Source organism: Rhinatrema bivittatum, chromosome 5, assembly GCF_901001135.1.
Source record: "Rhinatrema bivittatum chromosome 5, aRhiBiv1.1, whole genome shotgun sequence".
NCBI lineage: Eukaryota > Metazoa > Chordata > Amphibia > Gymnophiona > Rhinatrematidae > Rhinatrema > Rhinatrema bivittatum.
In genome coordinates, this window is record NC_042619.1 from 312,754,953 (window position 1) to 312,779,499 (window position 24,547).

General features: G+C 43.4%; 1 protein-coding gene across 6 annotated transcripts in view; it reads right to left on the minus strand.

Moving 5' to 3' along the window:
* Window positions 1–22,578: 22,578 nt before the first annotated feature.
* The window catches only part of RAB9A (RAB9A, member RAS oncogene family), a 97,116-nt gene continuing 95,147 nt past the window's right edge, over window positions 22,579–24,547 (minus strand). For all 6 annotated transcript variants that reach the window (XM_029604329.1, XM_029604331.1, XM_029604330.1 and 3 more), the window contains one exon: window positions 22,579–23,952. In XM_029604329.1, the coding sequence (XP_029460189.1) occupies window positions 23,314–23,952 (639 nt within the window). In that variant the 3' untranslated portion in view covers window positions 22,579–23,313. The remainder of the gene's footprint in view (window positions 23,953–24,547) is intronic.

Sequence of the window (24,547 nt, forward strand, 5' to 3'; positions counted from 1 at the left end):
TACATACAAGTTTCAACAATTCACCACTTGTCAGACCAATTTTGTTATTTATATAATCATTTGCCCGTGTCAAAAAACCTATGTAGGTCAAACAACAAGGAATTTAAAATCACGTATCAGCGAACACAAGAGCTGCTTAAAAAGTAAAAGATTAGCAGCCCTATCGTTCGGCACTGTTCGCAATTGACCACATTTGTTTGGATTCTAGAGGAGGTAATTGGGGAAAAATTACTCTATCAAAGAGAACAAGAATGGATTTATAAATTGGGTTCAGAAGAGCCCAAAGGTCTTAACAGTAAGATCAAGTGGACTAGTCTGATCCGTTAGTTAATCTACATAGTCAGATTATTTCATTTTCTTGATATAAATTCAAGACACCGGTTTATACACCAATTAACAATTTTATTTAATTTTCATGGACAAATGGCCATTTAATTGTTGTTTCACATAAGAACGTCCTCTACATCCAGACGTGATTACTGATTGGTCACATTTCAAAGTCAGGGAGTGCTTTGAAAGCTATAGCCATGTTTGTTGGCATTATTGAGCCCGAACATTCAAAGGCTGAGAGAGGAACGTGAGTATGGACAGACTATAAATTGTTTTCAAAAAAGCTGACGTTATAAATGGACATAACATATAGTAATGTTAACTGCATTATTTTACAGAATCCGCCCTGAGGAAGCGTTAGGCGAAACGTTAATGTTGGCAGTGATGTGCAGCACAGACTTGTTGAAAAAAAAGGAAAAAAACTGCAACAAGTTTAAAGATAAGTGCATTCTTTCATGATGTCGGGCAGGTTTCAGTTATAAATATTCTCTGAAACTTCAACACGTCAACATACTCCATCTCGAAGCAAAGAGACAGAAAGGTGACGGGCTTACATTGAGAACATAAGTTACCGTGGCCTGAAAGTTGTGATATAATACCAATGCCATTGGTCTGGCCGGAAAGCAGCATTTTTAAGTTTTCATCTATTGCCGTGATATCGGCTAAGCTTTTTCGCTAAGACGGGATTTACTGCAACAAATAAAATACTGATTTCCTGAAAGAAATGGGAAAAAATTATGTTTTTACAAAAAAAGAAAAAAAAGGAGACAAGACCAGTGATTGAACTTACTGGCTATAAAATCAACGGTCACTTAGACCTCTTTTTGCCAGTTCTGAGGTCTTCGTCTCTTAATTACAAAATATTGTTGAAATTAATCAATAAAGTATAACTTTTAACAGTGATTAATAATACAGGGTGACTTATTACAGGTTATCACAGTTAGTCTTGTGTATGATCAGAATTGGATACTAGCTGTTCCCTTTTGTTTTCTACATATTAATAGTAACCTTAACATTAACCCTAAACCTAACCCTAAGGCAAACAATAACCCTAACTCTAAGGCAAACATTAACCTTAATCCTAACACTAACCCTAACATTAACCCTAACCGGAACATTAACCATAACCCTAAACTTAACCCCAATCCTAAAATTAACCATAACTCTAATACTAGCCCTTACTCTAATCTTAACATTACCCCTAACCCTTACATTAACCCTAACCTAATCCTATTAAACCTAAACCTAACATTATCCCTAACCCTACACCTAGCATTAACCTTAACATTAATAGTAACCCTAACATTAACCCTAACCTAACCCAACCATAAGATTAACCCTAACCTTAACCCTAGTCCTAACATTAACCAAAACCCTAGCCGTAATGCTAACATTAACCCTAGTCCTAACATTAACCATAACACTAACATTAACCCTAACCCTGACCCTAAGACTAACACTACCACAAAATCTAACCCAACCCTAACTCTAGCATTAACCCTAACACTAAAACTAACCATAACATTAACCCAAACCCTAAACATAACCCTAACATTAACTGTTTCATTAACTCTAACCATGACCCTAGCCCTAACCTTAACATTAAGCCTAGCCCTAACCCAAACCCTAACCCTATCATTAACCCTAACTCTTTTAACCCTAAATCTAATATTAACCCTAACCTTAACCCTATCCCTAACTCTAACCCTAACCATAAAATTAACACTAACCCTAAACCTAACCCTAACCTTAAACCTTACACTATCCCTATTCCTACCATTAACCTAAACCCTAACATTAACCCAAACCCTCACCTAAAAGCTAACCCTATCCTAACCCTATTAACCCTAACATTAACCATACCCTAAAACTAACCCTAACATTATCCCTAACCCTAACATTAACCTAACCCTAATACTAGCATTAACACTAAGCCTAAACCTAACCATAACAAACCCTAAACATAACCCTAATATTAACAGTTTCATTAACCCTAACATTAACCATAACTTTAGCACTAACACTAACCTTAACCCTAACATTAAGCCTAAACTTAACCATAACTAAAACCCTAACTCTTAAATTAACCCTAACAATAACCCTAACCCTATACCTAACCCTATCCCTAACATTAACCATAAGGCTCACCTAAAATCTAACCCTATTCCTAAACCTAACATTAACCCTAACCCCAACCCTAAACCTAACATTAACCCTAACCCCAACCCTAACATTAACCCTAAATCTAACCCTACCCATAATATTAACCCTAACCCTATCCCTAACCCTAACATTAACCCTTACCCTAATGTTAACCCTAACCCCAACCCTAAACCTAACATTAACCCTAACCCTATCCTTAACATTAACCCTAAACCTAAGGCAAACAGTAACCCAACCCTAACATTAACCCTATCCCAAACCTTCATGTAACCAAAACCCTATCCCTAACCCTAATGTAAAGACTAGCCCTAAAACTAAATCTAATGTAACACTAACCATAGACTCTAATACAACCTATCTCTAACCATAATATAACCCTAACATTAACCCTAACCCTAAATCTAAACCTATCCCTAATATAACCCTAACCCTAATGCCTCCCTAACCATAACCCTAATGTAAGCTTAACCCTAATGTAACCCTATCCCTAACCTAATATAACCCTAACCAGAACTCTATCTCTAATACTAATCTCACCCCAAACCAAAACCTAACCTTAATCTAACCCTAATCTTAACCACAAACATAACCCTAACTCTAACTTTAAGCCTAACCCTAATTTATCCCTAACCATAATGTAACTCTAACCCTAATGTAACAAAAACCGTAACCCTAATGTAACCAAAATCCTAACTCTAACCCCAACCCTAATGTAACCCTAACATTAAGCCTAAACCTAACATAACCCTAACATTAACCCAAACGCTATCCCTATCCCTCATGTAACCCTAACCATATCCCTTCTGTAACCCTAGCCATAACCCTAACCCTATTGTAATCCAATCCATAACCCTAACGTAACCACAACCCTAATGTAACTCTAACCCTAACACTAACCCAATCATAACCCTATCCCAAACCCTAACCTTAATTTAAACCTATCTCTAACCCTAATGGAACCATAAACCAAATCATTACCCTACCCCCTTAATGTAACTTATGCCGATCAGCCGAGGAAGCCGACCAAGCTTACCCCTTCCGGCCATGGTCAGACGTGCTCCAGATACCCGGTGCCTGCCGCGACATCGAAAGGCCTACCCCTGCAGCTGGGATGCCGTCGCAGCGGAAGCCCCGCTCCCCCCGACGTCCTCTAGATGTGCGCGGCAAAGCCAGCCCCTTCCTTAAAGGGGTCAGCGCGGGAAAGCCATCCTACAACTACAGGTCTCCGCCCCCTTCCTGGAGGTATTTAAATGCTTTGCTCCCTCTTTTTATTAGAGTTAGCAAGGATCGTGAATGGATGGAAAGCCTCCGGTCTGAGCTACTCTGCCGCTTCCTTGCTGCCACTGGAAGCTCTCTCTGCCCTTTGGGTACCCGCTCCTTGGGGGCCCTTTGCTTTCTTTCAGGTGCCTATCTGGGATCAGGTACTCGCTCCTTGAGGGTCTGTTCTCCCTGACTCGGTGCCTGTATACAACTACTTCTGCCTGCTGGGATCTCTACCTATATAGCTACCAACTTAGTGAGTAATCTAACATTGTCAGTCTGTCTCATCTACAGCTCTGCTGCACTGGGAACCTGCATCCAGATCTCCCTATACTATCTCTGTGAGATGGGTCTCCTGGACTACTACCTCTGGATCACCTCACTACTGCCACCTCTGGTGGTATATCTCAGCTGTATAATAAAAGACAAATCTCTGTGTTTGCATGTCTCGAGTCTAGCCTAGTACTGTGGTTCCTCATGGGGCTCTTCCCCGTGGGCATGGTCATCTCCACAGTTCCCAAGAATCCACTCAAACACCTCAAAACCATAACAGTAACCCTCATCCTAACCCGAATGTAACATTAAATCTAACCTTAACTCTAACCCTAATAATAACCCTAACGTAACTCTAAACCTAATGTAATCCTAACCCTACCCTAAACCTAACCCTAATGTAAACCTAACCCAAACCCTAATGTAACCCTAGCCCTAATATAACCCTACCCTAAACTCTAAGCCTAATGTAACCCTAACATAACACTAACCCCAACTAAACCCTAACCCCCAACTCTGACTCTAACCATAACCCTAAACTAGTTTTGTACTCAAAACTGAGATAAAGAGACCTGGACATGATTCATCACATTTAACAATTAATATTGACGGTACCCACCTTAACGACGGTATAGAAAAAGATTTAAATAAATAAATTATGGCCATCAGTGATGGATATCTTGCAGCTACAATTACAGTCTTTGAAATCACCTCGGGAGGAGGGGAGATGCATGAACGCACGTCCAATTTGGGCGCTCAAGCAGCGAAGGTGCATGAGCGCACGCTGTGACCTCTGACGTCCATCCGGGCGCTCAGGTCACGGCGTGCGCTCATGCGCCTTCGCTGCTTGAGCGCCCAAATTGGATGTGCGTTCATGCACCTTCACCGGCGGGGCTGCCCCCGGGAGGCAAGGGAGCCGTGGTGGGCGTCTCGGGAGGAGGGGAGAGAGGACTGGGGCTGCTGGAAGCATGCAGTAAGTTTACTTTTGTTACAATTTCTATTTGCTTTAATTTATTTATTTATTTGAAAACTTTTATATACCGGTATTAGTATGCAAACATCATACCGGTTCACATTGTAACTAAAGGCAGAAATTACAATCAACAGGGAGGGGAAAACAAGGAGGATTATACATAGAGCAGGGGGCATAGAAATTAAAGCATTAAAACTGTAACGAGCTATTTAGAGGACTATATACAAGTTTAGGCAGATTATTTACAAGAGTTGAGGCTGTAACGTGCTATTTACAGGTGCTTTAATAACATGTCGAGTCGATTTTCACCCTGCGCCTTGCTTCGGGAGGGGGGGAGAGAGGACTGGCAATCCCCGATGCCCGAGCGTAGGAGAACCATCCACTTCCTGGTATCTGTCATTTGAAATGTCATTTGAAATGACAGGTAACCAGCGCACCCAGGATACTGTATAGGCGCTGTATAGCGCTCTATACAGTAAAATGGATTGCGCTTCATGGACGCGGCTTGTATTTGCATGCCATTTAAATACTGTATCGAGCGGTATGTGATCCGAACTGTGCGCGCGGCAAACAAGCGGGCGCCCGGCACTGCCGCACTTTTTCTTACGCGCCCTTACTGTATCGGCCTGTAGGATTGGTCTTCTTGGATCCAGCCTTCTCAGTGTTGTGTTTTTTTTTTAGCATTGTAAGGTGCTGTTGAAGGGCACATTTTTAAGAAGTGTGATGCAGAGAGTTAGACCAAAGGTCCATCAAGCCCAGCATCTGGCTCTCTAGGAAGCATCTGGCAGATCCATTTCAAGTGGTGGCTTTCCCCCAAGGCTACCTAGCTAATAATTGTTTCTGAACTTTTTCTGCAGGAACTTGTTAAAATCTAGTTATACTAAGTGCCTTGACCACATACCCTGGCAACACATGCCATAGCATTATTGAGTGAAAAAATGCTTTCAACAGTTTGTTTTAAATTTGCAATTACTACAAGGAATAGTAGGCAGTCCATGCAACCATTTGAAAAACTAAATAACCGTTCCATATTATATTATATATATATATATATATATATATATATATATATATATATATATATAAAATCATGAGTGGATGGAACAGATATACTATCAAATCCCCTTTCAGTTACCTCTTCTCCAAGCTGAAGAGCTTTAACTTGTTTAACCTTTCTTCATAAGGGTTTGGATTATGGAAATTCCTTCTGAACCAGTAACAATCCCAGTACATCAAATCCTGTGCAATTTACAAATAAAAACGTGGGATTAACTGGCCTCCTGCCCCCCACTAACCAGGAAATTAGATTTTAAATACAGAATCCCATGAGCTCTTGAGTTTGGCATAATCCAACTGCTGCACTAGTCTGTGACAGTGCAGTTCGCATTAAAAACAGACTAAGGAGACCAGATTTTTTTCCAACATGTTTCCCCCTACCAGACATGGACCCCAGATTGTTGATAATTTCAGGAAGAAAGTTTCCCAGAGTTTGATGCTCAGTGCCTGCACTGCAGCTCACCAACTTTATATGGTGAAATTCTTACACAACTGCATTGACAAACTGAAGCCTCTAGTGGAGTTTCTGGACAGGGAGCAGAAGGGCTATCAGCAGACTCTTCTGGATATGGAAGAGTGAAAACATCACCCCATCCAGTCAGTTCATGAGTCTTGACACTGTGGCCAGATCATCTGCAGCAGCAGCCTGCACAAGGACGTTCATGATAAGCTGGCCATCATCCCATGTTCCAGAGCGATCACTTCAGGGATAAAGTCAGGGAGTCTGTGACCCAGATTAAGGAGCACAACCTTTCAGTTTTTGTTGGTGGTAGCTGAAGAGCTCTCTTTCTCTAAACATCCTTACTTTACTTTTAAACACTTCTCCTTCTGCCAAGTTCAGTGGTATTGCGCTCCACCTGAGCTGCCACAGCAACAGCTTCCAGCACAACACTCCCAGTCCAAACCTGGGCCTAGTTTTTGATGAGACTCGAATCTCAGGCTTTGACCGCTCTGATAGGGGGAAAGGATTCACCTGCTCTTTGAAGAGTGGCAGAAGATCACCAAGAACTATTGGGTTCACAAAATTGTGGAATCTGGTTAACATTTGAACTTCTCCCATCCCTCTGCATTGTCTCTTCAATCGGATCCATCTCATTCAACCCAGCTCCATATTGAGATAGAATCGTTTCTCAGTCCACAGGCAATAGAACCTGTCCCTCCCAAACACCATGGCATGGGGTTCTGTTCCAACTATTTCCTTATTCCCAAGCAGGCAGAGGGATTGAGAACTATCCTGGATTTATGAAGACTGAACAAGAAGAGCCTTTTATGGAGCAGTTCAAAATGAGCACCCTCCACACCATCCCAGCAAGCAGGAGATTGGATGTGGGCCCTAGATCTGAAAGACATGTATGCTTACATACCTATCCATCTCACTATAAATACCTCAGATTCGGAGTGGATTCTTCTCAATACTGCTCTTACATTGTCTTTTCCTGCAATGTAAGAGACCAAAATCATCTGCAGCTGACCTTCCGCCCATTCCATCAGCTAGCCTATTTCCTGCAACACTTGCTAGCTTTGGTTCCTCCCTGGCAACTAATATAGGCCACCATTGTGTTGTCCAACATCATGTGAACTGCTTGACTCCGCAGCCTGTGGCTGAACTATAAGCATGTCAGCCGTACTGCCCAGGCCTCCAAGCGACTGATGTTCCAGCGAGACTCTTCAGTATTCCAGCGCCCCTGGGCCATTAACTCCAGACAGTGAGCCCCCCAACCGTGGAGATTCGCATCTGATGTGAATACCAACCAGGCTAGAGAGGACAAGGGAACTCCCTTTGTCAGATGATCCTCCTGCAACCATTACTGGAGGCATGAGCAGATTTCCATTGGCAAGTGGATCCAAACTGCATAATCCTGAGACTGCGAATTCCAACAAGATAGCAGAAAGAGAGCTGAAGAGGACACATATGCACCCTTACCAGTGGTACCATTTCCATGGTAGCTGCCATCAAACTGAGTTCCTGTAGGTAGGACCACACCATTGGGCATATGGTGTTCATCAACTGATGCCCTTGAGACATCAATCTCTGGATCTGAATTTCCGATGGCAAAACTCTGTCCTGTCCTGTGTCAAACTGGACCCCCAGATACTCAGAGTGGGATGGTTGAAGATTGCTCGTGGTCAGGTTCACCACCCAATAAGGAGATCACCTTGTGTGTCACCAGGCGGCTCTGTTCCTGAGACTTGGCTTGAATCAGCCAGTCATCCAAATACAGGTGCACCAGGATTCCTTCTTTTTGCAAGGCCGCTACTACCACCAACATAATCTTGGAAAATGTTCTGGAAGTGGTGGCAAAACCAAAAGACAGTGCCCAAAACTGATAATGGCGTCCCAACACTGCAAATTGTAGCAATCATTGGTGTTCCAACCCGATGGGAATATGAAGGTAAGCCTCTGACAGATCCAAGGAGGTCAGAAATTCCCCCATTGCACCGCCATTATTACAGCGTGTAAGGTTTCCATTCAAAAATGAGTCACCTTCAAGTGATGGTTGACCTTCTTGAGATGCAAGATGGGACAAAAGGAGCTCTCCTTCTTGCGCACAACAAAATAAATGGACTATCACCCCATACTTTCTTGAGACATGGGCACCGAAGAAACCACAGGCCTCAGTCTGAGGAACCTTTGAAGCGTGAACTCTACTGCCTGCTTCTTCTGAGGGAAGTGGCAAGGGGACACCAGAATACATCCCGAGGAATACTGTGAAATTCCAGTGCATATCCTTCACGTATCACCTCCAGGACCCACTGGTCTGATGTGATCTCGACCCTCCTCTGGTAAGAGAGAGAGAGAAAGGTCCCCCTATTTCCTGTTCTGGAAGGTAGGTCGGCAAATCTTCATTGGGAAGCTCGGGAAGGTTCACCATCCGAGCCCGCTCCTCTCTTGGGCTGCCAGGGATGAAAGGACTGAGAGTACCAAAAGGCTGAGTCCACTGAAAGGTTGTCCCTCTGTAGGGACAAGTTGTAACCCCAGAAACAACCCCTCATAAGAAACAGTTACAGCGCCCCTTTGTTATCATCTGGCCAGTATCTCCAACTTGCTCCCAAACAAAAGCGAGCCTTTATGGGGCATCTTGGTAAGATTGGCTTTAGAAGCAGTGTCAGCAGACCAATTTTGCAATTAAAGTTGACGCCTGACCGCTATCACCGAAGCCACTCCTCTGGCCGATGTCCGGACTAAATCACAGCCTGCAGCTGCTAAGAAGGTGGCAGAGGGCTGCATATCCACTCTGAAATTCCCTCCAGACTCATCAATCTCCTGAGAGAGAAGCAGGCAAGATCTCACCACTAGGGCGCCACAAGAGGCAATCTGTAAATTCATCGCCACTGCCTCAAAGGCTTGCTTAAGAATATACTCAATCCTTCTATCATAACATCCTTCAAGGCCTCTCTCCTCCCTCTACGGTGATAGTCATCCATTTAGACACGGCACATACCAGAGCATCCACTTTGGGAAAACGCAACTGCTCTCTCACAGCCGGATTCAGGGGATACAGGCCTTCCAATGTCCAACCCCCTTTAAAATTTGCCTCTGGGGCATCCCATTCCACATCAATCAATTCCTGGATGACATCCATCACTGGGAAAAAACAAGAGGCTTTATGTAAGGAAACCAAAATGGGATTCTTCTTCAGCTCTGACATAGCATCTGAACCAGGAACACCCAGCTGTTTTGTCTGGGAAATCAGGGCCCGCAGTTCATCTCTATGAAAGAACTCAACATTGTTTGATACAGTTCCAGCCTTGGAGGAATGTCCCCATCTTCCAGGGAATCCGGATCACCCTCATCATCAGTGCCATCCAGATTCCTGTCAGGAACACCTGCAAGAAGCCGGGGTGAGCCCCAGCACTTAAGCATAGGACTTGAAGAGTGAGGAGCCACCGGCTGAGGGTCCAACCAGACAGAAATGGGGGAAAGCACAGGACTACACCTTAAGAAAGGCTTGAAAGGCTTGTAAGCCTTGAAAAAAAATTCCACCCAAGAAAAAGCAGCTGGGTTCAGACCATGCCCAGAAGGAAATGGAGCTGGTCCCACAGAACTGCCCTCGCCAGCAGAGGAGTCAGTCAATGAAGAACCAAGATCTGGTTCCCCAGTCAAGGCTGTGACCAACCCATCATCAGAATGGAAAGAGCCAGGCTTAGCAAAATCAGAGGAAAACTCCTCTCTCTGAGCAGCACTGACACAGGTTAGAAGCCAGGTCAGGCTGAGAAGCAACACAAATAGGAAGACGCTTAGACTTCTTGCTTACCGGTGCCATTGCTGCAGTAAACGTGCGTTGGAATGACTCGCGCTCAAAAATGAAATTTGCCCAAAAAATAAGCACCTAGAAGAAAGCACTGCAAGGCGCACGCATGTGTGTGCCAAGTTAAGCGTATAAAGGTTGTGCACATAAAAAGCATGCCCAAAAACAGAGCACACAACGCATGCACAGAGCAGACACACTGTGCACACTGATGGCCTATACAGGGCGGAAGAATACGTACATTAGCACGCAAAAACATCTACCGTGACCGACTACATGGCATGCAAGAAAAAAGCCTAAGTGCAGGGCCTAGCCCACTGGGAGCCGCTCAACCCGCCAGGCTGCCCAGTTCCCCTGCCCCAACGGGAGCGGGAATGAAGGTTGGCACAGTGTGCCGAGAACAGAGACCAGAGGAAGTCCTGAAACCCCTCTGTCTCTGATTCAGGTAAAAAAAAAAAACTCTCCTCTTTTTTTGTGAACCTTACCTGAGCTCAGCACTTTCCAGTTGAGGACAGAGATGGTCTCCGGCTGCGGGGGGAAAGGGCATCTGCCGTCACCGCCACTCTCTGCTTCCTGCAGCTGCTGCCTTTCAGTATAACTAGCAGCTAAGTCCACGCCGGGAAACCCAGCTACCAGACCAAGGCACAGCTCTGAAGGACCACGGAAATCGCCTCAGGAATTCTCAACTAGGGGAGGGACCTTTAGGTATCACCGCAGGAGAGCGGGGTTTTCTTTTCCTGAATTTAGAATTTCAAATTTCTCCTTTCAAAAGGCTCAAAGCAATCCCATAGGGAGATGCACATTCAATATTTGCTGGAGATGGAGAATACTGACAGGCTGGGGTCATTGCAGGATTATGTATACTGTGATGTCAGCTTGCTCCATCTCCATCTGCTGGCAGGGGAGCATAAACCCACTGGTCCTGAGTCCACCTGGCTACACGCTAGGACATACCCACTTGCCTCCCTGCAGAGTGAACTACCTAGCCAAAACTAAGCTCTACAATTGAATCAGGGGCTAATAAGGAAGCATGTGTGTGGGAACTCCCATGCATGCTCAGTAATAAACTTTGCTGAGCATGCTGAGGTGGCGATGTCCTTTTGTGGATTGCAAACTGGCTAAAAGACAGGAAACAGAGAGTAGGATTAAATGGACAATTTTCTCAGTGGAAGGGAGTGGACAGTGGAGTGCCTCAGGGATCTGTATTGGGACCCTTACTATTCAATATATTTATAAATGATCTGGAAAGAAATACGACGAGTGAGATAATCAGATTTGCAGATGACACAAAATTGTTCAGAGTAGTTAAATCACAGATTGTGATAAATTGCAGGAAGACCTTGTGAGACTGGAAAATTGGGCATCCAAATGGCATATGAAATTCAATGTGGATAAGTGCAAGGTGATGCATATAGGGGAAAAATAACCCATGCTATAGTTACACAATGTTGGGTTCCATATTAGGTGCTACAACCCAAGAAAGAGATCTAGGCGTCATAGTGGATAACACATTGAAATCATCGGTTCAATGTGCTGCGGCAGTCAAAAAAGCAAACAGAATGTTGGGAATTATTAGAAAGGGAATGGTGAATAAAACGGAAAATGTCATAATGCCTCTGTATCGCTCCATGGTGAGACCGCACCTTGAATACTGTGTACAATTCTGGTCGCCACATCTCAAAAAAGATATAATTGCGATGGAGAAGGTACAGAGAAGGGCGACCAAAATGATAAGGGGAATGGAACAGCTCCCCTATGAGGAAAGACTAAAGAGGTTAGGACTTTTCAGCTTGGAGAAGAGATGGCTGAGGGGGGTGGATATGATAGAGATGTTTAAAATCATGAGAGGTCTAGAACGGGTAGATGTGAATCGGTTATTTACTCTTTTGGATAGTAGAAAGACTAGGGGGCACTCTATGAAGTTAGCATGGGACACATTTAAAACTAAATCGGAGAAAGTTCTTTTTTACTCAACGCACAATTAAACTATGGAATTTGTTGCTAGAGGATGTGGTTAGTGCAGTTAGTATAGCTGTGTTTAAAAAAGGATTGGATAAGTTCCTGGAGGAGAAGTCCATTACCTGCTATTAAATTCACTTAGGGGCAGATTTTTAAAAAGTAAGCTGGATTTTATAAGATACGCGCGTAGCCGCACGTATCTTATAAAATCCGGGGTCGGCGCGCGCAAGGGGGTGCACATTTGTGCAACCTGCACGCGCCGAGCCCAGCGCGAGCTGCATATTCCCTCCGAGGCCGTTCCGATTTCGGAGCCCTATCTAAACCCCCCCCTTAACTTTGCGCGCGTCACCGGCAGCCCCGCTCCATCCTCCGGTCCCGGGGGCTGGTCCGGAGGCCTCGACCACGCCCCCAGGCCGGCACCACGCCCCCGGTCCTGTCCCTGAAACGCCGCATCCCGCCCCCGAAACGCCGCGTCACCTGGCCCCGCCCCCGAAACGCCGCGTCACCTGGCCCCGCCCCCGACACGCCCCCTTAAAAAACCCCCGGGACCTATGCGCGTCCCGGGGCTCTGCGCGCGCCAGCGGCCTATGCAAAATAGGCGCGTCGGGCGGATTTACGCGAGCAGGGCTTTTAAAATCCGCCCCTTAGAGAATAGCCACTGCCATTAGCAATGGTAACATGGAATAGACTTAGTTTTTGGGTACTTGCCAGGTTCTTATGGCCACTGTTGGAAACAGGATGCTGGGCTTGATGGACCCTTGGTCTGACCCAGTATGGCATTTTCTTATGTTCTTATGAGCTAGAACGATGGGTCCATTCAGCACTATCAGATGAAGGCAGATTTCTACAGTATACAATTTTTGTTTTCTACAGCCTATTATTTTTCTATTATGTGTGTAAGTCACATTTGTGGTGGTTACAGTATTATGGTTTATATCATTTATTATGGATGTTATTTTGTAACTGACCCAGAATGGTGGATCGGTAATAAATATTTTAGATAAATAAATAAGCAAACTTGCTTATTGCCCATGCCAGATCAGTCCAGACAAGTGGATTCTACAGTGGTCTGGCAGGACTAAAGGAAGGGAAATTACCAGGTAAATTTCACCTTTTAAAAAATATATAGCAAATAAGACCTACAAACCTGATCAATTCATTAGGCCTTCAATTAGGTGAAGACCGTTCCACTGTTGAACAAATACTCTGACCCTTCTAACCTCTCAAGTTGTGATTGTTGTCCTGTCTCGTTCTAACAAACATGGACTAAACTTTACAGCAGCTAAGTATTTAAAAATGAACATATTTCCACTCTTACAAAGCAGAGGAAAGCTAGTAAAAAAAAATCTCTAAATGCTTCCAGCTAGCAATTTCAACTATCAGAAACATTGTTAAGAAATGAAAGTTACTTGAAACTGTTGATGTCAAGGCAAGATCCAGAAGACTTAAGAAAAATCTGATAGAACTACCTAAAAACTGGTTAGAGCTGCAAAACAGAACCCACAGATCACCGCATATGACCTGAAAAGTTTAGCTGACACTGGAATAGTTGTCCCAGTAGTGTTGCTTACACAGAAATGATCTGCATGGGAGAGTTGTCAGAAAGAACCCATTTCTATGACCTCATCATAAAAGTTATCTAAAGTATGTAGAATAAAACCTTGATAAGTCTAAAACTTTTGGAACAAAGTGCTTTGTACTGATGAAACAAAAATTGAATTGATTAACCACAAAACAGATTGTCATGGGCTAGAGAGTGGACTCACAGCAGCTGATGGTCTAGACCAAAATACTAGAACAGAATCAGGAGTCAGAAGCAAAATCAGACAGGCAGGCAGAGTTAATGTCATGTCAGGAGGCAGGCCAAGGTGAGGGCAGGTAGAGTTTGATCACTGTCAAGAGGCAAGCAACAATCAGGGAAAGCAGCAGACAAGGTAGAGTCAGGGATCAGGCTGGTCACAGGTGAAAGGCAGCAACAAGAACAGCAATGCACAGGAACACATGAAACAAAAACTCTAGCTCAGGCATCAGCTCAGAGGACTGAGCTTCCTTTTATAGGAGATTAGTGTTGATGTCATCAGGGCATGCCCACAGGAAGTCCTGGGTGCTGGGCTTATAAAACTGAATTGGTGAGGGCCCTTAGACTGCTGCAGGGTACATCACACAATCAGGCCACCAGGAACCATGCTGGACTCAGGACCTTGAGGTATGGGATATCAACCGTTGTGCAGCATCCCTTGGTCAGCAGTATGTTACATATATATGGAGGGAAAAAAAAAAAAGCACTTTGGCAACCATTAAGCATGGAGGTGGATATATTACTCTTTGGGATTGCGTGGCAAAAAGTAGCACAAGAAATATTGTGCAGGTGGAAAGAAGAATAGATTTAACTAAATATCTTCAAACTAAAAAAAAAATTATGATATTGAAGGGGTCTGAACGCTTCAACCTGACAAAGGACTTCATGTACCAGAATTCCCTGCTTCATGACGGGTTTACTTACAGTCTGCAATACAGCTGTAATTAGGACATTGAGAAACTCTCTGTCAGCACATTGCACATTTTCATTTTTTTTGGCTTCGCTGTTCTTATTCTCTGATAAGCTTTCACTGCTGTAACCTAGATTAGAACAATGGATGTATTATGTGATGGGCTGTATTACTGCAGACTCGCGAATTCCTTTCCAGAACTGCAAGTCCCAGCAGCCTCTCCTGCAGAACATGGGAGAAGTTTCACGAAAGTTCCAGGGTGTCTAGGGAGGGGGTCAGTAGCCCCTTCAGCTGGAATATGCTTGCTCAGCAATGCTTAGAACGCATGTGTAAAAGATAAGAACTGTAAAGTGCATAAGAGTCTGCTCCTGGAGGGGAGGGGCATGCAGTTGTACTGAGCCTTTGTCTTAGCTGCATCTTGCTGGCAATAAAAGTCTATCTTTACGGATCAGTTGTCTGGACCTCCTTACTGACTAAAAAGAGACGGTTACAATATGGCCACCTGCAAAAATATTAAAACACAAACACCATGGATCAAAAAGTGACACTAACCTTGTGGTACGTATTACTATACAACACCCCCCTTCTTTTTCAAAAATATTTTTCAATCTTCTACCTTATAAATAGGCTCTGACCGACGGCCCGCAAATGCGCAGTAGAGAGCAGCTCTACCGCGCATGTGCGGGCCAGCACGTTGGTCAGAGCCGTGCGTAAAAAAATAAAAAAAAAATGGCGGCGGCGGTGGCGGTAGCGGGCGGCGGTGGCGGCAGCGGGCGGCGGCGGTAGCGGCCAGTAGCGAGGGAGGGAGGGACGGACTGAGTGGGAGGGAGGGACGGAGAGAGAGAGTGGGTGGGAGGGACTGAGTGGGAGGGACGGAGAGAGAGAATGGGTGGGAGGGAGTGAGTGAGGGGGGACTGAGGGAGAGGGAGTGAGTGGGACTGAGTGAGTGAGAGGGGGGGAGGGAGAGTGGGACTGAGTGAGTGAGAGGGGGGGAGGGAGAGTGGGACTGAGTGAAAGGGAGAGGGGGACTGAGGGAGGGAGGGAGTGGGACTGAGTGAGAGGGAGTGAGTGGGACTGAGCGAGAGAGAGGGAGAGAGAGGGAGGGAGTGAGTGAGACTGAGTGGGAGGGAGGGAGGGAGGAGTGGGTGAGGGAGGGGGGGAGGAGGTGGTGAAGAGTGAGGGGAGAGAGAATGAGGGGGAGGTGAGAGACAGAGGGATGTAGCCCGTTTTAACGGGCTTAACGGCTTGTATCACTATATTACACCTTTGTTGTAGAGCATTCAAATACTGTATATATGAATGATCAACCACAAAACATATGAGTGGACTCACAGCAGCTGATGGTCTAGACCAAAATACGTATATGAATGCCCTACAACAAAGGTGTAATATAGTAGTAATTAAAGAAAAATGTTGAAAAAGAAGGAGGCGATTGATAAGTATACTACAAGGCTAGAGTCACTTTTTTTTGGTTTTTCTTTTTGATGGTATTTTGTGTTTTGATGTTTTTCAACATGTTCTAGAAGCAAATATTCCACAGAAAAAATTGAAGCTAAAAAGAGGCTGGATATTTCAGCAAGACCCAGATGCAAAACATACCTCAAGGTTAATCAAGAAGTATTTACAGGAAAGAAAAAAAGGAAGGTTCTGGAATGCCCTTCAGTCTCCAGACTGTAATATTATTTAAAACCTGTGTGGAGATCTCAAACATGCAAGGAGACCTAAGAATATTTCTGAGTTAGAAGAATTCTGCAAGGAAGGGTGGGAAAACATTCCAAAAACAAACAAGCTACAGGAAATATTTGGAAGCCCTCTGAGGACACGGCCTCACCGTACCTGAGTGTAACTTGCCTTGAACTACCGATGAAAAGATGTGAGCTGAATCTAAATTGGAGGAGAAGTCCATTAATGGCTATTGGAGGAGAAGTCCATTAATGGCTATTAATCAATTATACTTAGGGAATAGCCACTGCTATTAATTGCATCAGTAGCATGGGTTCTTCTTAGTGTTTGGGTAATTGCCAGGTTCTTGTGGCCTGGTTTTTGGCCTCTGTTGGAAACAGGATGCTGGGCTTGATGGACCCTTGGTCTGTCCCAGCATGGCAAATTCTTATGTTCTTAAATAAGTAATATTATTTCTGGCCAAAGCAGGTGATAGAAAGCACTGACTGAAAGGGTGTTTAACCTTCTGCTCATGCCATATTCGCTGTTTTACTATTTTCAATCTATTGAAATCAGAAAATGTTCAAATTTATATTAATAATTGCAGAAAGATGTTGCGCTTAACTTTGTTCCATACAGAGATTGTGTCAGCTTCTGTTCACTTAAAGGTGTATTTTAAAAACCCTATGGGGCAGATTTTAAAACAATATGCACGCCGGTACTTTTGTTCGCGCCACTGGCGCGAACAAAAGTACACCAGATCTTACGCGCGTATCTTATAAAATCTGGGGTCGGCGCGCGCAAGGGGGTGTACATTTGTGCAACCTGCGCGCGCCGAGCCCAGCGCGGCCTGCCTGTTCCCTCCGAGGCCGCTCCGATTTCGGAGCGGCCTCAGAGGGAACTTTTCTTCACCCTCCCCCCACCTTCCCCTCCCTAACCCACCCCCCCGGCCCTATCTAAAACCCCCCTTACCTTTGTCGGCAAAGTTACGCCTGCTGAAAGCAGGCGTAACTTTGCGCACGTCGCTGGCAGCCCCGCTCCGTCCTCCGGTCCCGGGGGCGTGGTCTGGAGGCCTCGACCATGCCCCTGGGCTGGCGCCATGCCCCCGAAACGCTGCGTCGTTTCGGGAACGCCCCCGGACATGCCCCCTCCCTCCCCGTTTTGAAAGCCCCAGGACTTAGGCACGCCGACACGCGCAGGGGTTTTAAAATCCGCCATGTGTGCTACAGCCAGGAAATACATGTGCGTCTCAGGCCGGCGCACGCCATGCAGATTTTAAGAAGCGCACGAGTATGCGCACATCTCCCAGTATGCGCACAAATGGAAAAAAAGTTTAAAAATATAAATTTAAAAAGGGGGGGGGGGGGGGGCGCGCAAAAGCATGGTCTGGGCATTCCAGGAAGGGGCGACTTGAAATGTGTACGTATCTAGGCGCACGCCAGGGTCCCTTATCACGTTACTTTACTTCTGCTATGGATGTCTACATTTTAAAATAAAAATATCAGGGCTAGTCAGCAGGGTTTGAAGGGTCGGGGATAATAGGGTAAAAGGGAGGAAGATTAATTAGGGGAGTTAAGAAGTCAGAAGCAGAAGCACTGGGCACAACACTTCAGACATTCATTTCATCCAAAAGCCATTAAGAAAGAAAACACAATGAAGCTAATATTGTAATTCAAAAACAGGAAGTGACTCCAAAAAGCACCTTTGTTGCACAGATACCACCAAATTATAACTATCTGGGCTTTTTTGTTGTCAGCAAAGTACTTCTCTTAAAACTGTTGATGTTACTTCCATTTACTGAATAAAAAACTACAGTATTTCACAATACTTCAGTTTGTAGGGAGTAAAAACTGACTTTTTGAATCTTGCCCACTCTTAACCGTAGATTCTGCTTTTGTTTTACTTAATGTAATCTACAGGCTCAGTAAGGAATAAAATCACTATTTTATATTGACCATATTCATACATTGTTTTTGACCCAACTGTTTCCTCCTGCTCCCAAATGCTTCCAGCTCAACTGGTCCTAATGAGCCTTTATTTGCAACTACCCAGGTTTTTTCTCATTTTCTAATCCCCCTCCCAATTTAGCTCCGTTACGACGCCAATCCTCAGCCATGGGCTATGAAATATGGCCCATTCCATTACTCAGATAACCTACATATAACCTACAGATAACCTATATATTTAAGGATTTATTGTTATTGTTCAATGTTCTTTGTATTATGAATGTATTATATGTTATTGTTCAATGTTCTTTGTAAAAAAAACCCTGATCTGACTTCCCAGACCAGGGCTATCTTTTCGTTCCATGTAAACCGGACTGATTTGTATTGTATACAGGAATTCCGGTATATAAAAATTAAAAATAAATAAATAAATATAGAAACATAGAAATGATGGCAGACAAAGACCAATCGGCCCATCCAGTCTGCCCAGCAAGCTCCCACACTTATTTTCCCCATACTTATCTGTTTCACCGATCACCAAGTTCAGGGCTCCTTGTTGGTAACTGATTCAAAACATGGATCCTACATTTGGCCACTATGTGTCCCCTTCAGGTGCTGTGAACATTGCCTCTACGAGTCTACAACATTCCCAGCCCTGACCCAAAAATTGTACCCATGGCACTGCTGCTGAGCCAGCCACAAACTCTCAGTTATTTTAAAGGGCAACTCTCACATCTCTCAAACTGAGGGGCACTTTTAGCATATCACTGATGTTTCTATGGCTCAATGATTGTTACTTAAAAAGAAAAAAAGTTTGCCAGTACATTTCCATGAATATTTGCTAAGCTGCTGGCTTCTCTGCCCCACTTACTAGAATCACACACAAGCTGACCTAACAGGGCATATAATAGGTGCAACAAGTAGGATTTTAATGGTGATTGCAAAAAGCTTTTTGAAAAAGCTTGCCAGTTAATTAAAATCTAGTTGATACATCTGGACTTGCCTAGACATTAGAAAGACCTCTTCAAAAGACAAGATATTTTTTAAAGCTAACGAAAAGGTTTAATAGCGGTATCTTACAAACAGAACTGAAGACAAAAAGCCAAGCATTTCTCACCCCTCTACAGATCAACATGCTACTAATAAACAGACACAATTTTCCTCTTTAGCAAGATGTTCTGTTGCTCCTAGAGGGTAGAGCTATGGTATTTTCATCAAAAACAGTAATAAAGCTGGAAATCGGCTGGTGCCTTATAATCAAGGTGTTTTAAACTACTGGAAATAAGCTCAAAGATTATTTTTGTGTGGTTTGTTTGTTTTTTTAATAGGCTGAAGCAGAGCCATGTAAGGTCTCAACTATCTTCTCCTAAAATCTTAAAAACAGGGGTTCCTCAAGATCACTTTTGGCAATTTTGTTCAATATATTTTTTTGGCTTCCGATTTGTCATCTGCTAACCTCCCTCAAAATAGGGTTTTAGAGTGTACGCAGGTGACAGTCAATTGCTTTTTCCATTTTCATCTGCTACAGTTCTTTCAAAAAGGGGGATTTCTGTTTGTTAGCTCTCTATAAACCAGTTTTGGACCTACCTTATGTTAAAGTTTGCTAAGTCTGAAGCAATGGTGATCGACCAATCCTCAAGCAAGCAGGTTGTTTGGTGATTGGCTGAATCTAAGTGATGTTGCTCTCCCTTTACACTCTGATGTTCAAAGTCTTACCATGAAAACACAAGTACATGCAATTGCTCATACTGCATTTTTTTTTATTGCCATGAGATCTTTGAACTGTTGTACAGGTTTTGGTTCTTACAGGTTTAGACTGCTGTAACGCTTTGTACAGTGGTCTTCCCAAATACTCTGCTGCAAGTTTTACTAATTTTTCAGAATGCAGCTGCTAGAATGATTCCTCGTGTTTCGTACCACATGCACATTTCACCTCTGCTTTATAACCTTGGTTGGCTACTACCAACTGCCTGGCATATAAAAGTTTAAGCTACTAATAGTTTTCCAGGCAATCCATAGGTCCTATATATTTGTGCAACTTGGGGTAGATTTTAAAAGGGTTACGCGCATAACTTTAAAACTCCTCTGCGCGCGCCGAGCCTATTTTGCATATGCGCGTAAGTCCCGGGGCTTTGCTAGGGGGGGCGTGACGGGGGGCGTGTCAGGGGCGGCGCGACGTTCGGGGAGTTCCAGGGGGCGTGGTTCCGGCCCGGGGGCATTTTGGGGGTGTGGCCGAGGCCTCCGAAATTGCTCCCAGGCCGGGGAATCGCGTGGCGGCGGCCGACCGGTGGGCAGGCGTAACTTTCGCGATAAAGGTAGGGGGGGGGGGGGTGTAGATAGGGCTGGGGGGAGGCCGAAGGAAAGTTCCCTCCGAGGCCACTCCGAGGGAACGGGCACAAAATGTGCACCCCCTTGCGCGTGCCGACGCCAGATTTTATAGGCTACGCGCGTATCTTATAAAATCCGGCGTACTTTTCTAAAATCTACCCCTTTGCTTCAGATTTAGGCTCCTTTTAGAAATCTTTGGTAAGAAGGAAAACCGATACTTTGTGTTCCAGATGTTAGTTACGCTCACTTAACTAGTACTAGGGCCCACACTTTTTCAGTTGCAGACGGTCTTTGGAACACACTCTCTCTAGATCAGGGCTTCCCAAACCTGACCTGAGGACCCCACGGCCAGTCGGGTTTTCAGGACACCCACAATGAATAAGCAGGAAATAAATCTGCATATCACGGAGACTTGTATGCAAATTTATCTCATGCATATTCATTGCAAATATCATGAAAATCCAACTGACAGGTTTGGGAAGCCCTGATCTAGATCTTCAACTGGAAGATGATCTGGTTTTCAGGGAACAGTCAAAGCCTACTTTTTTCATTTAGTGCTCTGCTGGGTAAGACTAAGGCCCATCGAGCCCAGCATCCTGTCTCAATGGCCAGTCCGGGTCACAAGTACCTGGCAGATCCCCAATAGCTGATCAATTTCTAGTATCTCACACCCAGGGATAAGTGCTGGCTTTCCAAAGACTACCTGGTTAATAACTCTTTATGGACATTTCCTTCAGGAATTAGATGTTTAGTTAAATGAGGGTGCTGTTGTAGTTTTTATCTCAGTACCTTCTTATATGATTATTCTTTGTGTAAAATTGTACTGTGTATATGTGATATATAATTTATGGATGTTTCAATGCAGCTGCAGGGAGGGAGCAAGTTTTTTCAGACATACGGGTTTAAAATGATCTTAAAATAAAATACAAAAAACAAACCCAAGCCCCAAACTATAAAACAACCAAAAAATGCAAGCAAGCAAAAAATGGGGAGAAAAATATGAGAGATAAAAGAAAATAAAATGGAAAGAAGTCCTAAAAAAACCCCAAACAAAACAAGAGCAAAAAAGATTACAAGAAAAAACAATTTTTGCCCCCGCTTCTAAAAAACAAAAACAAAACAAAACCCAATAAAAACAAAAAATACAAAACAAAACACAATATTGGCTGGTTCCCAAGTTTTCTAAATATTTTTCCACCCATCTCTAACAACCAACCACATTCTTAAATCTGTTTTGTTTTTTTTCCCCTCAGAAATATTCAAAAAAGTTACATGAAACATTTCCTTACTTATGAATTTTAATGCAGTGATGGACTGTTATTTAGTTCTCAGTTTTAGTACCAACTAGGAAAGATACAAATAGAGGGGAAACAGCCTGATCAGAACTAAACTGGCACAGAAAAAGCAGTACACTACACTGTGGCATCAATAAGGCTTTTACCTTACACAGTCACTCAAGACCGAGTCCTTTTGACATAGCAACAGCAAGTCAGTCCCCGCTTGACTCAAAGAGGCCACCATTCACATAGTGCTTTGGCTACAAATCAGAGAGAAAATAGGATGTTTCTTTCTATAGCCCGTAAACTATGAATGCCTTTTGCCCCAAGACAAGTCCCTGAATCTTGGGATTTAAGACATCAACAGGAAACCAATACATGCTGTTCTCTGATAGATCGGATAGATTTTGGTGCCAATGCAGCATCTTGAGCTTAGCAATGAGTGTCAAGTCTGTTTGAGACTAGCACATACAGTTCAGCCGCACAGCCAACGATACTGTGGCCTCTAAAAATGTAAGGCCATTTCGTTTGGAAGACAGGTGCACAGGAACATGCTTGTTATTGCCTTAAAGCCTGCAATGAGAGGTTAATCTGAATGTGTTATAATCCAGATATAAAGTCACATCCCATATGTACCCAGATTATCCACATCCACCTGTGGTGTAGTTCTAAGTGATTTGAGAGGCAAAAATGCTGGCTGCTTATTTTCTATTTGGGCAAATCAAGTCAGCCAGTTCAGCCTTTGTTAGCAAATAAATCAAAGAAACTTGCTCACCGCAAGGGTAAGAATGATTAAAATTATAATCAACAGATAAGTACCAATCATAAAACAAAAGGAATGTTAAACTGACTTAACCTACATTATTGCTTTCTGAAAGGGGTTTTTAGAAAACCAAGACTGGAATGCAAATTTTGTTAAAACATAATACAAGCACAATTATGTCCCAGAATTAGTTCAGAAATTGAATCTAAAGTAGTGCTTTTAGAACTTTCAAGTTTTTCACTGTTCTGTTTAATGTTTTAAGTAATTTAACCTATTTCTCTTCACTACAAAATATACATTTAAATTAATTGTTCTAGTCAATAAGCTTTTCCCCCACCCCTATAACAACGAAACCCTTGTTGAAGAGGGCCCTAAATTAATCTCTTATTTTAGCATTTATATTTGTTTGTTAAAAGTGTAAGATACTACTAGTTTTTGTAATAGGTAACTCATTAAAATGGTAGGCTTGCCCTCCATAATAAAGCAGCATTGCAATTACTCTTTCTTAAACCTGACAGAGTAAGATTTTCTTTGTTCAGTATACTCCTTTTCTTAAGTAACCTATTTGGCACAAAATCTAGCAATTAACAGCAGGAAGAGGTGGGTTTAGGCTTTCTGTGAAGATTTACAGTATCTGTCTGAATCAAGTGATCCAATCTATCTTCAATTGCAAGAACTCTTCGAACAGCCTCTTCAAAGGCTACAGAAACATTAGTGGCATCTTTTGCACTTGTTTCAAAATAAGGATGATTGCCGTTGTCCCTGCACCAAGCCTGGGCTTCTTCTGTAGACACCTGCCGATCAATAATGTCAACTTTGTTTCCCAAAACGACAAAGGGAAAGCTCTCAGGCTCTTTGACATCCGCATAGTAAATGAATTCCTTCTTCCAATTGCCCAAATTTTGAAAGCTTTGTAAGTCGTCTACACTGAATGTCAGAAGGCAGCAGTCTGAGCCTCTGTAAAATGGAGTCCGCAGGCTCCTGAACCGCTCTTGGCCTGCTGTGTCCCAAATCTGCATTGTCACAAAATGGCTATCCACTTCCAAGTCTTTGTTTAAAAACTCCACGCCTATTGTGTGGAACAGCTGCGTATCAAACTTGTTGGTGACATATCTATTCATCAGTGAGCTCTTCCCGACTCCTCCGTCACCCAAGAGGATCACTTTCAGGAGAGATGACTTTGCTGCCATTGCTCTTAGAAGACAGACAAATGAACTTAAATCCTGTTTTAAAAAATTAAGAAAGGGAGAAGTTACCACCATATTACAATTGTTTCTCACAGTTCAAATGAAGGGCTCATTTCATTGGTTTAAAAAACATCCTCATTGAGTAGTGTGATAAGCTATAATGTAGACTTACCTAGGACTAGCCCCCAACCATACTATTTCTTTGAAAGAATAAGATAATCCTAGATGTGGCCCCAATCAATCACAACTCCAGGTCTTTCCTCACCATTGTCAACCCCCCTTCCCACTCAAGTTCCATAAAGAAGGGCTCACTAGAAAACCTATCTTTAGGCATTAATACAGCCTGAAGCCAGGGGCACTAACAAGCATCACAGGTTACCATTACCATGGAACATTGTCAGTTTGGGGAGGGATAATGTAAACAGAAAAGAGACCACAAGTGCAATAAAACAGAAAGAAGAGACCATCTATCAATATTTTGGACCACAGAAAGACTACTGCAAAATAAAAATTCTTTAAAACACAATTTAAGATTTTAAAGATTTCCACACAAGTATATTTTTGTTGCTAGATTTACTATTTTAAAATGCCTCCAAATGGGTTGCACTATATGAAGAAATCAGTTTTCCAG